Below are 12,965 nucleotides of genomic sequence, written 5' to 3'. Positions count from 1 at the left end.
TCACCGCCTAAATAGTTCAGCTACAAAGAAATCACCCTGTAGAGAGTTCAGCTAGAAGAAGTCACCTTGTAGAGAGTTCAGCTACAAAGAAACCATCATGTAGAGAGTTCAGCTGAAAACAAATCACTCTGTATAGAGTTCAGCCAGAAATAGTCACCTTGTAGAGAGTTCAGCTACAAAGAAACCGCCATATAGAGAGTTCAGCCTCAAACAAATTACCGTGTAGAGAATTCAACAACAAACAAATCGCCCTGTAGAGGGATCAGCTAGAAGAAGTTACCTTGTAGAGAGTTCAGCTACAAAGAAACCATCATGTGGAGAGTTCAGCTACAAAGAAATCAACACCTAAAGAGTTCAGTTGCAAACAAATCACCCTGTAGAGGGATCAGCTAAAAGAAGTCACGTTGTAGAGAGTTCAGCTACAAAGAAACCATCATGTAGAGAGTTCAGCTACAAAGAAATCACCCTGTAGAGAGTTCAGCTAGAAGAAGTCACCTTGTAGAGAGTTCCGCTGCAAAGAAACCATCATGTAGAGAGTTCAGTTACAAAGAAACCACCATGGATGTAGAGAGTTTAGTTGCAAACAAATAACCTGTAGAGAGTTCAGCTAGAAACAAATCACCCTGTAGAGAAATCAGCTAGAAGAGGTCACCTTGTAGAGAGTTCAGCTACAAAGAATCCGTTATGTAGAGAGTTCGGCTACAAAGAAAGCACCATGTAGAGAGTTTAGCTACAAACAAATCACTTGTAGAGAGTTCAGCTAGAAGAAGTCACCTTGTAGAGAGTTCAGCTGCAAAGAAACCGTCATGTAGAGATTTCAGCTACAATGAAAGCACCATGCAGAGAGTTTAGCTGCAAACAAATCACCTGTAGATAGTTCAGCTAGAAACAAATCACCCTGTAGAGAGAGGTCACCTTGTAGAGAGTTCAGCTACAAAGAAATCATCATGTGGAGAGTTCAGCTACAAAGAAATCACCCTGTAGAGAGTTCAGCTAGAAGAAGTCACCTTGTAGAGAGTTCAGCTACAAAGAAACCATCATGTAGAGAGTTCAGCTACAAAGAAACCACCATTGATGTAGAGAGTTTAGCTGCAAACAAATCACCTGTAGAGAGTTCAGCTAGAAGAAGTCACTTTGTAGAGAGTTCAGCTACAAAGAAACCATCATGTAGAGAGTTTAGCTGCAAACAAATCACCTGTAGAGAGTTCAGCTAGAAACAAATCACCCTGTAGAGAGATCAGCTAGAAGAGGTCACCCTGTAGAGAGTTCAGCTGCAAAGAAACCATCATGTGGAGAGTTCAGCTACAAAGAAATCACCCTGTAGAGTGTTTAGCTAGAAGAAGTCACTTTGTAGAGAGTTCAGCTACAAAGAAAACACCATGTAGAGAGTTTAGCTGCAAACAAATCACCTGTAGAGAGTTCAGCTAGAAACAAATCACCCTGTAGAGAGATCAGCTAGAAGAGGTCACCCTGTAGAGAGTTCAGCTGCAAAGAAACCATCATGTGGAGAGTTCAGCTACAAAGAAATCACCCTGTAGAGTGTTTAGCTAGAAGAAGTCACCTTGTAGAGAGTTCAGCTACAAAGAAACCATCGTGTAGAGAGTTCAGCTACAAAGAAACCACCATGGATGTAGAGAGTTTAGCTGCAAACAAATAACCTGTAGAGAGTTCAGCTAGAAACAAATCACCCTGTAGAGAAATCAGCTAGAAGAATTTATCTTGTAGAGAGTTCAGCTACAAAGAAACCATCCTGTATATAGTTCAGCTATATTTTAAGTCACCCAGTAGAGAGATCAGCTGCTAAAAAATATCCTGTGGAGAATAATGGGCATGTAATAAATATATGTATATAATTTGTATAATTACTAATAAAATCAAAAATAATTGAAGCATTAAAAATCTTCTATAAGTTCTTTTCTTCTTCCTGTGGTAAATAAAAAAACACATGGGTTAAAAAAGCCCCAAAATAGGCTGGCTTTGCAGTATACAAATACAAAAAGAAGTGATATCTAATCAAAAACAGCCAAGCTGTAAAAAATGGTGCGGCCCCCAAAAAGGCCATGGTGAAAAAAGATGTGAAATCCAAGGTGGCGGCCAAGAAATGGCTGTGATGGTAGGTTAATGGTAAAAATTTCAATAACGACAATTCAGGTGAATTTTGTGCCACTTGGTCTTGGCATCAAATTCACCTGAATTGTCATTATTAAAATTTTTACCATTAACCTACCATCACAGCCATTTCTTGGCCGCCACCTTGGATTTCACATCTTTTTTCACCACGGCCTTTTTGAGGGCCGCACCATTTTTTACAGCTTGGCTGTTTTTGATTAGATAGAACCTGCAACAGTGATACTAGCAGTTCCGTAAAACATGTCATTAAATGGACTTTTCTGCCTAGACTACATTATATGAAGTTTAACCAGTTAAACTAACTTAATTTAGCGACTGTTTACAATGTGGTTTTTTCTTTGATGGTGTGATACTGACCTGATGGTAGTGGGCTATGTGTGAGTCACTTTTAGTGTAGCGAGCACAGTTGGTATCACTGACATTCGTGATCAAGGATTGAAAAGGTGGCAATAACTAGAAATGGGGTGATCATTAACTGGAGAATAATTGATGCGCATGTGTCGGACAAAAGGCACGTAGAAAAATGTCAAAAGGCATGGCAAGGCTGTTTATGAGTGTACGCTGCTAGCCTATGATAATACCACAACGCGAGAGAACTTAAAAATGCACTGAATTAGACTGGGAGCTCATGACCCACCTGGCGATACCAGCACCCAGTGAATGGCGGAAACTGATGAGGAGGCATTTTACAACAACAATGAACACCACGGCAGTGGACCTGGCTGCGGAAACAGTATCAGGTCCAGCAGAAATAATGGTAAAGGCGATGGTAGATGACGGCAATGGACAGAACAGGTTGCAGCAGCAACACCAAGCAAGAACCATCAATGAACGACGTCATTCCCATGCTTGTCAGAGAATTCAAGGTAAGGTGGTGCAGGGGTTGGTCCCGTGCTGATTCCACGGTACAATGTACTCAAGCATAGATTCAGTTCTCAGTGTGCAACTGGTAATCTGCCAAAAAAACTAGAATCACAACAGCATACAAGAAAAAAACCATACCAGAAAAATTCAAAGCCACAATGTATCAAGACACACGGTAGTGTGTCGTGCGGCCCAAGAAGCCGGCGCGCCACACCCGTGAGTATATTGACAGGAAGAACGAAAACGTCATTTTCACACCTTTGTATCTCAGTAATCACTTATCCGATTGGAACCAAACTTGCTACACAGTTGCCCACCAGCAATGGGAGTCTACATTCCAAATTTGAAGGAAATTGCTCCAGCCATTTCCGAGATACGAGCTGCCAAAGTTAGTTTTCACGCCTACTAGGCAAACCGCTTAGAGCAATGAGCTGAAAATTGGTGTATAGCTGGAATAATGTTCATAGAAAGTCCTTGCAGTAGTACAGAAGAATCGGATTACAAACCACTGAGTTATGATTCTAAAGCCAACTCCGTGTAGCAAATGTGAGATCGAGATACTCTAATAGAACAGTCACCCTAATAGAGCATTCGGCTAATTTATTTACTCCATTATAGAATTTTATGACATCACAAGTTATTCTGTAGGGAGTTCAGCTGCAAACAGTTAATCTTATAGACAGTTCAGCAAGAAGCAAGTCACCATGTGGAGAGTTAAGCAAATATATCACTATAGAGATTCAGAACATTACAAGTCACACTGAAGAAAGTTCAGCTACAAACAAATTACCCTCTAGAGAGATCAGCTACAAATAAAACACCTTGCAGAGTGTTCAGCTACAACAAATCAACCTTTAGAGCGATTAGCAATAAACAAATCAACACAAATCTACCTGTAGAGAGATAAGCTAGAAACAAATCACCCTATAGAGAGTTCAGCTACAAAAAATCACCCTGTAGAGACATCAACTAGAAACTAGACACAATGTAAGGAGTTCAGCTACAAGCAATCACCCTGTAGAGAGTTCAGCTAAAACAAATCAACCTGCAGAGAGATCAGCTACAAACAAATCACCTTACAGAGAGTTCAGCTACAAACAAATTACCCTGTAGAGAGATCTTCTACAAACAAATCAACCTGCAGAGAGATCAGCTACACACAAATCAACTTGTAGAGAGATCAGCTATAAAAAAATTGCCCTGTAGAGACATCAGCTAGAAACTAGACACAATGTAAGGAGTTCAGCTACAAGCAATCACCCTGTAGAGAGTTCAGCTAAAACAAATCAACCTGCAGAGAGATCAGCTACAAACAAATCACCTTATAGAGAGTTCAGCTACAAACAAATTACCCTGTAGAGAGATCAGCTAGAAACTAGACACAATGTAAGGAGTTCAGCTACAAGCAAATCACCCTGTAGAGAGTTCAGCTACAAACTAACCAAACTGTAGAGCGATCAGCTAGAAACAAATCACCCTGAAGAGAGGTAAGCTACAAAAAATCACCCTGTAGAGATATCAGCTAGAAACAAATCACCTTGAAGAGTGGTCAGCTACAAGCAAATCACCCTGTAGAGAGTTCAGCTACAAACAGACCAACCTGTAGAGCGATCAGCTAGAAACAAATCAACCTGCAGAGAAGTCAGCTACAAAAAATCACCCTCGAGGGATATCAGCTAGAAACAAATCACCCTGAAGAGAGGTCAGCTACAAAAAAATCATCTTGTAGAGAGATTAACTACAAACAAAACACTTTGCAGAGAGTTCAGCTACTAACAAATCAACCTTTAGAGCGATCAGCAACAAGCAAATCAACCTGTTATGAGATCATCTAGAACAAATCAACCTGCAGAGAGATCAGCTACAAACAAATCAGCTTGTAGAGAGATCAGTTACACACAAATCAACCTGTAGAGAGATAAGCTAGAAATAAATCACCCTATAGAGAGTTCAGCTAAAACAAATCAATCTGCAGAGAGATCAGCTACAAACAAATCACCTTATAGATAGTTCAGCTACAAACAAATTACCTTGTGGAGAGATTGGCTACAAACAAATCACCCTGTAGAGAGTTCATCTACAAACAAATCAACCTGTAGAGCAATCAGCTAGAAACAAATCACCCTGAAGAGAGGTCAGCTACAAACAAAACACTTTGCAAAGAGTTCAGCTACAAACAAATCAACTTTTAGAGTGATCAGCAACAAACAAATCAACTTGTAGAGAGATCAGCTACAAACAAATCAACCTGCAGAGAGATCAGCTACAAACAAATCAGCTTGTAGAGAGACCAGTTACACACAAATCAACCTGTATGGAGATAAGCTAGAAACAAATCACCCTGCAGAGAGTTCAGTTACAAGCAAAACACCCTGTAGAGAGTTCAGCAACAAAGAAACCACCATGTAGAGAGTTCAGCTGCAAACAAATCACCTTATAGAGAGTTCAGCTACAAACAAATTATCCTGTAGAGAGATCGGCTAGAAACTAGACACAATGTAAGGAGTTCAGCTACAAGTAAATCAGCCTGTAGAGAGTTCAGCTAAAACAAATCAACCTGCAGAGAGATCAGTTACAAACAAATCACCTTATAGACAGCTCAGCTACAAACAAATTACACTGTAGAGAGATCGGCTACAAATTAATCAACCTGCAGAGAGATCAGCTACACTCAAATCAACTTGTATAGAGATCAGCTACAAACAAATCACCCTGTAGAGAGATCAGCTAGAAACTAGACACAATGTAAGCAGTTCAGCTACAAGGAAATCACCCTTTAGTGAGTTCAGCTACAAACAAATCAACCTGCAGTGAGATCACCTACAAAAAAGCACCTTGTACAGAGTTCAGCTACAAACAAATTACCCTGTAGAGAGACCGGCTACAAACAAATCAACCTGTAGAAAGATCAGCTACATACAAATCAACTTGTATAGAGATCAGCTACAAACAAATCACCCTGTAGAGAGATCAGCTAGAAACTAGACACAATGTAAGGAGTTCAGCTACAAGTAAATCACCCTGTAGAGAGTTCAGCGAAAACAAATCAACCTGCAGAGAGATCAGCTACAAACAAATCACCTTATAGACAGTTCAGCTACAAACAAATTGCACTGTAGAGAGATCGGCTACAAATTAATCAACCTGCAGAGAGATCAGCTACACACAAATCAACTTGTATAGAGATCAGCTACAAACAAATCACCCTGTAGAGAGATCAGCTAGAAACTAGACACAATGCAAGTAGTTCAGCTACAAGCAAATCACCCTTTAGTGAGTTCAGCTACAAACAAATCAACCTGCAGTAAGATCACCCACAAAAACGCACCTTGTACAGAGTTCAGTTACAAACAAATTACCATGTAGAGAGATCAGGTAAAAGAATTCACCTTGTAGAGAGTTCAGCAACAAAGAAACTACCATGTAGAGAGTTAAGCTGCAAGCAAATCACCCAGTAGAAAGATCAGCTAGAAGAAGTCACCTTGTAAAGAGTTCAGCTACAAAGAAACCATTATGTACAGAGTTCAGCTACAAAGAAACCACCATGTAGAGTGTTTAGCTGCAAAAAATCACCTGTAGAGAGTTCAGCTAGAAACAAATCACCCTGTAGAGAGATCAGCTAGAAGAGGTCAACTTGTAGAGAGTTCAGCTACAAAGAAGCCACCACATAAAGAGTTCAGCTGCAAATAAATCACTTGTAGAGAGTTCAGCTACAAATAAATCCCCCTGTAGAGGTATCAGCTAGAAGAAGTCACCTTGTAGAGAGTTCAGCTACAAAGAAACCATCATGTAGAGAGTTCAGTTACAAACAAATCACCCCGTAGAGAGATCAGCTAGAAGAAGTTACCTTGTAGATAGTTCAGCTACAAACAATTCACCCTGTAGAAAGATCAGCTAGAAGAAGTCACCTTGTAGAGTGCTCAGTTACAAAGAAACCATCATGTAGAGAGTTCAGCTGCAAACAAATCACTCTGTAGAGAGTTCAGCTACAAAGAAACCGCCATGTAGAGAGTTCAGCCTCAAACAAACCACCTTGTAGAGAATTCAACTGCAACAAATCACCCTGTAGTGAAGAAGTTACCTTGTAGAGAGTTCAGCCACAAAGAAACCATCATGTAGGGAGTTTAGCTGCAAACAAATCACCTGTAGAGAGTTCAGCTAGAAACAAATCACCCCGTAGAGAGATCAGCTGGACGAAGTCACCTTGTAGAGAGTTCAGCTACAAAGAAACCATCATGTAGATAGTTCAGCTGCAAACAAATCACCCTGTAGAGAGTTCAGCTACAAAAAAATCACCCTGTAGAGAGTTCAGCTAGACGAAGTCACCTTATAGAGAGTTCAGCTACAAAGAAACCATCCTGTATATATAGTTCAGCTACATTTCAAGTCACCCAGTAGAGAGATCAGCTGCAAAAATATATCCTGTGGGGAATAATGGGCATGTAATAAATATATGTATATAATTTGTATAATTACTAATAAAATCAAAAATAATTGAAGTATTAAAAATCTTCTTTAAGTTCTTTTCTTCTTCCTGTGGTAAAGAAAAAAACACATGGGTTAAAAAAGCCCCAAAGCCAGCCATAGGCCGGCTTTGCAGTATACAAATACAAAAAGAAGTGATATCTAATCAAAAACAGCCAAGCTGTAAAAAAAAGGTGCGGCCCCCAAAAAGGCCATGGTGAAAAAAGATGTGAAATCCAAGGTGGCGGCCAAGAAATGGCTGTGATGGTAGGTTAATGGTTACATTTTAATAATGACAATTCAGGTGAATTTTGTGCCACTTGGTCTTGGCACCAAATTCACCTGAATTGTCGTTATTAAAATGTAACCATTAACCTATCATCACAGCCATTTCTTGGCCGCCACCTTGGATTTCCCATCTTTTTTCACCATGGCCTTTTTGGGGGCCACACCTTTTTTTTACAGCTTGGCTGTTTTTGATTAGATACACTTAACATACCTTTACTTCCAGCTATCTCTTCTATAGCATATCTTGGAGGAGTTTTTGCTCGTTTGATGATTTCCCACAGATCTCTCTTCAGTGAACTTTTTGGATATGCTATACCTGTGAATCATCATACAGTCACATACTGAAACAGTGACAGTATATGCAAACTGCCTTACATTTCTTATCTAATCATTCCTTCAGCTGTGCTTTTTGCCACTTTTGCTTTAGTTGCTCCTCCAAATAGCGACTGCAGTTAATACAGTAATGTTTACAGTTGACAAATTTAACACCTACCTGTGATAACTGCCATTGCCCAGTACAATCAGACAATTAGCTGGTAATGCTGGAAGTAACTTTTCTTGAAACCATCTTTCAAAATTCTCTGCATTCATTTCTTGATGGTAATCTGCTGCAGATCCTTTCTCGGCTTTAAAAACCCAATCACAACCTGAAAGAACAACTGCGTTTACTGGATACTTGACATCGTAGAAAATTACAGGGAATCCATCCATCTTTACCACCAGCATGTAAGATAATAAGGTGCTCTCCTTTACCTGATGGCTTGCTATGTATAAATTAGGTTAAACAAGAAAGCTACAATGTATTTAACTAACCTGACTCCTCCTATGGTCCCCCCAGTGGTCTTATCAGCCTCTACCCAGGCTCTGGACTTTCCATCATTTGCATTGGCCCAAGCCTCATCCAAGTACACCACCGGTTTTCCTTCAGTTCTGTTGCACCTCTTTCGTCTCAAATATTTATGACGCTGGTGGACTATGCGGGGCTGCTCATAGTATACCTTGCATGTATGTGTAGTAAAATTAAAACACACAAACTGGTGCAATGCTAACCTCTTGTCATTAATGGTTTTATGCTTGAATCCCATTTCCTTTAATTAGTGTTGCACCGATAATCGGTTCAATAATCGGTATCGGCCGATATTGGCTACTAGCCGATTAATCGGTTTTGATTAAATCAAGGCCGATGTTAATCTCCACTGCGCTGTGTAGTATAATGTGGGGGGAGGCTAGACATAAGTTATTTGGCATTTTAATTAAGTTATGTGTTAATGGTTTAGCGGTGACTACAAGCCATGCCCATAATAAACTGTCAGGGTTTAGGCCATGCCCAACAATAAACTGAGGTTTTTAGGTTTCTATGTAGTGCCAGCCACTTGTCTCAACTGTATAGCAGTAGTAAAATGTACTTAAAACCTGTTTACCATGAGTAACTTTTACTTGTGGTATACATCTAACTTTACATTTTAGCCTAGAATGAGCTGTATATCAATGGTTATGTCACTAATATGAGCCATTTAATAATGATGAGGATGAGTGTTAGTGTTATTAGTGTATATCGGATTGGTTATCGGTATCGGCTAATTCTGTTGCTTAATATCGGTTATCGGAATAATCGGCTAATTTGGATATCGGTGCAACACTACCCTTAATACCCTCCTAAGTGATGTTCTACCCCCGGAGAAAACACCATCATTCCGAAGTTTTGACTGTAGATGGAGTAACAAAGTCAAAGGCTTGAGCGTTCAAAATTCACCCACCAAAATCTTCGACAGTGATAGATTTTCTTTCTTGTCATACAACGAATGTATCTTTCGTCTGTCTTTTTCTTGGCATAGAAAACCCACCTTTCTTGCTGTACTTCATCCTCGCTCTTACAATAGATGACTCTGAAATCCCTACATGGCAAAATGAATACCAAACCAAGCTGCAAAGAAAATATTTTATACCAGTGGCCTTCGAGATTCTCTGCTTCACATTGATGGAAACTTTAGACTTCTTCACTTCTTGCTCAAAGTAGTCCCATAGCTTCATGAGTAGAAACTTTGTTTGGCTGTGTAACCTCTTTTCAAGAGGGTTTCACTCTGCACTCACTGATGCTGCACAGGATGCCATATTTTTGACAATTAAGTACATGCCTATTACATGAGCTAATAAATAAATGCGTCATGAACATCATGTTTAAAGCCTTTGATTTTTATGACTTCTTAATCAGCAACCCAGCAATTAATTCAATGTGAACATATACTACAGACTAGACGATAACACCCCTGGTGCAAGTTCTGGAGTACACGACTTATTGATGGAAGGTGAAAATGATGATGATAATATTCTTGGAACAAATTCAGAAGTACAGGCCACAGTGATGGAGGATGAGAATGATGTGAATTTTAGTGATGACACCTCTGCAGCAAGTTTAGAAATACAGAACATACTGATGGAGGGTGAAGTAATGCTGATCCAGGCAACAACAATCCTGGGACAAGTTCAGAAGTACAGAATGAGGGTGAAAATACCTACAATGATGGAGAACCACAGACAAGTGTGAGTGTCATTGAATCAATAATTGCTAATGGTGTGACAAGCAGTGACTCAGATACTGACAGTACACTGTCAACAAGTGAAACTAACTCTATTGATAGTAGCTCGGAATTTTCTTCCACTCCTTTGAAAAAGGTTCATACTGTAGTTGGTCCAATTGAACTTGACAATAGTACGTTTTTATGTCAAACTACATAGTTACAACAGTTTATTGACCAAATAAATGCAACTACAGAATGCTACACACCAGAGTGCACTGGAAATTAACTTATCCCTATAAATGTAAGTTTTTTAGGACTTGGTGGGTGTGTAGTGATTACATTTAAGTGTAATGGTTGTGCTGAATGAATGATTGATTTAACAAGTTCTGTTAATGTTGCATTTTCTCATCTCCTGGCTTGTAGTTTGGCTGTAGAAGTTGCTTTTATAGCCAGTGGCTCAATGCATTCACAGTATAATAAAGTTTTGAAGCAAGGCTTAGGGGTGGCAGCAGTTACTACCAAAATCTTTTATGAAACAATTAAACTGTTGCATCCCATTGTGAATACCATGGTAACTGAGATGTGTGAAATGGCTAAAAGTGAAATGAAAGCACTTGATCTATCAATGGTTGACAGTTGGCAGCTGATAATCACAACTTCAGATGGAGCATGGTTGAATACAGTCAAAACTATACATTCACAATAAGAAATTATGTCAACAATTCTTTGCTTTATTTTGTACACTTGTGCATGCACGAAAAGGACAGGATCAACTGAATAATAGTGCAGAAGGGCATGCAGCTGACATTGCTTTTGATCATGCTAAAGAAGAAGGTATGATTATAGAAGTGCAGTGGCAGCATGGAGACTTATCTTCAGCAAACGCTTTTAGGATGCATTACACTGATACACAAAAATCTAGAGTAATGCTGTGTGGTGGTCATGTTGCATGCGCTCACACTAAACATCTCAGAGAAATTGCAAAGCAAAAATCTTTCCCTGAAACAATGCCAGATGCACTAAAAGAAAAAATTCTTGAAGTTACAACAGTAAAATGTCACTATCCAAAGTGACACAAAAAGATATGTGGCTGTCTTTCCAAGTCTTTTCTGCGTGGCACTCGAACCAACTTTTTAAATTGTTTATTGCAAGCAGAAACCGATTCACAGTTTTTTTGCAACTCGTCTACTTGCTTTAGGGAAGTGTCATGCCCGTGACATTCATACTTGGGAACGGGTCAGTTGTGATTTTCATGGTATGAAGGCTTGTTCTTGTGGTAATTGCAAAGGTGACACTATAGAGTGTGAGGGTGAGGATTACCACTCGAAGAACCCTCTGACATGTCCATTTCATGCGTTTGCTTGTGAGGTTGAGTGTTTTAACCATGCATCACAGGCCCCACAAATTATTCATACCGAAATGGGGCGATGCTATTCAAATTACCAAGAGGCCAGTCACAATGTTCTAGTAAGGTATCGGTCAAAGGACAAATACCTCCACAGCATTCACTACATACTAAGCACCAACATGGGCTTAATGCAAGCCAACATGACCTGGCTAAACAAGAACTATGGGATGTCTCATCATTGGTTGCTGGAATTGTTTTATCAATTAAAATTGCCTTTGTTTGATGGAATGGCAGCAGCATTACAGAGCAGGAATAAAGTCCATGCAGACAACCTTGAAAAGAAGCAAGCAGAACAGTCTAAAGAGAACTGTACAAGCTGGAAGAAAGCTTATGTTCAAGAGCAAGAAGAAAGGAAGCAGTGGATTCACAGACAAAGGATTCAGCACACTTATGAGTCAGATGAAGAAGAAGATGATGACGATGACTTGGGTGACAGCAGTCACAATGAACAAGATACTACCTCTTCAAGAACACAGGGGAAATGTAAGTGTTGATCAGTAAAATGAAAGGTCAAGTTACAGTCAATGGTTTCGAGGATTTAGTGGACAGCTCCTACTGTGAGTTCGTCTGTCTGATCCACACGTATACATTATCTCTTCTTCAGAGACTGTAGCTGTAATCTCATCTTCAAAAACAAGTTATCGCTTTTTCTTCTTCAATTGGCAATCACGATGGCTAGTTATTCTGAACCAAACCTGACCTTTGACTTGTTTTCCTTTCCCAGGACTGTGATCTTCAGATTTTTTGTGCTTGTGTATGATTTTGATTTTTCTTTGTACACATTTTTGATTTCATGTAACCCTAGAGGATTTTGTGCCAGTTTTTGAGCTAGTGTTCTAGTTTATGGATCATGAGTTTAAAATTTGTGAGGAGTTTGGCTGTCCTTCGACAGGAAGGGAGTTATTGCAAAAATTACCAATGAAATGTACAAAACTATAATTTGTGTCACGAAGACAAGCCAAAAGTTCACTGTAACAACTGTGATTATTATTGTCAGGACCAAAGAATTGTACAGAGACACAACTTTTATAGGGTACATCACGTGAGCTTAATTATATTACATCATTACAATTATAATTAGCTGATAAACAAATAGTTAAGTCCAGCTTAGTGCAGAACCTTGATGACACTCCCAGGGGGCATAAAATAGTACGGTGCAACAATCATCTTCAAATGAATCATAAATAGCCTTGCAAGCTTCTATTGATGCCCTTCTTGGTCTTTTCTCTTCACAGCTTCTATCTTTAGTATTATCATCTTCAAATTCAATCTGTTCCTTTGCAAGAGTTCCT

General features: G+C 39.4%; 2 protein-coding genes across 2 annotated transcripts in view; one reads left to right on the top strand and one right to left on the bottom strand.

Moving 5' to 3' along the window:
* The window catches only part of LOC136256562 (uncharacterized), a 396,868-nt gene that overhangs the window by 104,730 nt on the left and 279,173 nt on the right, over positions 1-12,965 (top strand). The gene's annotated exons all lie outside the window — the stretch shown is intronic.
* Positions 8,135-9,777, bottom strand: LOC136258337 (uncharacterized). Its single transcript, XM_066051682.1, has 6 exons — positions 9,693-9,777; positions 9,591-9,641; positions 8,560-8,719; positions 8,416-8,510; positions 8,240-8,372; positions 8,135-8,192 (listed from the first exon to the last, which is right to left on the bottom strand). Exons 1-6 carry the CDS (start codon positions 9,775-9,777, stop codon positions 8,135-8,137), a joined length of 582 nt encoding a protein of 193 aa, XP_065907754.1.

This window comes from Dysidea avara, chromosome 1, assembly GCF_963678975.1.
Source record: "Dysidea avara chromosome 1, odDysAvar1.4, whole genome shotgun sequence".
Taxonomy (NCBI): domain Eukaryota; kingdom Metazoa; phylum Porifera; class Demospongiae; order Dictyoceratida; family Dysideidae; genus Dysidea; species Dysidea avara.
The sequence above is the reverse complement of the archived record's forward strand: the minus strand, read 5'-3'. Positions and strand labels throughout refer to the sequence as shown.

Excerpts from the sequence above, each read along its gene's own strand:
- LOC136258337 (XM_066051682.1), bottom strand. The coding sequence starts at position 9,777 with ATGAAGCTATGGGACTACTTTGAGCAAGAAGTGAAGAAGTCTAAAGTT. Across the intron at positions 8,373-8,415 it reads TCTACGATGTCAAGTATCCA|CCGAGAAAGGATCTGCAGCA; the intron begins GTAAACGCAGTT and ends GGGTTTTTAAAG. Across the intron at positions 8,193-8,239 it reads GGCAATGGCAGTTATCACAG|TCGCTATTTGGAGGAGCAAC; the intron begins GTAGGTGTTAAA and ends TATTAACTGCAG.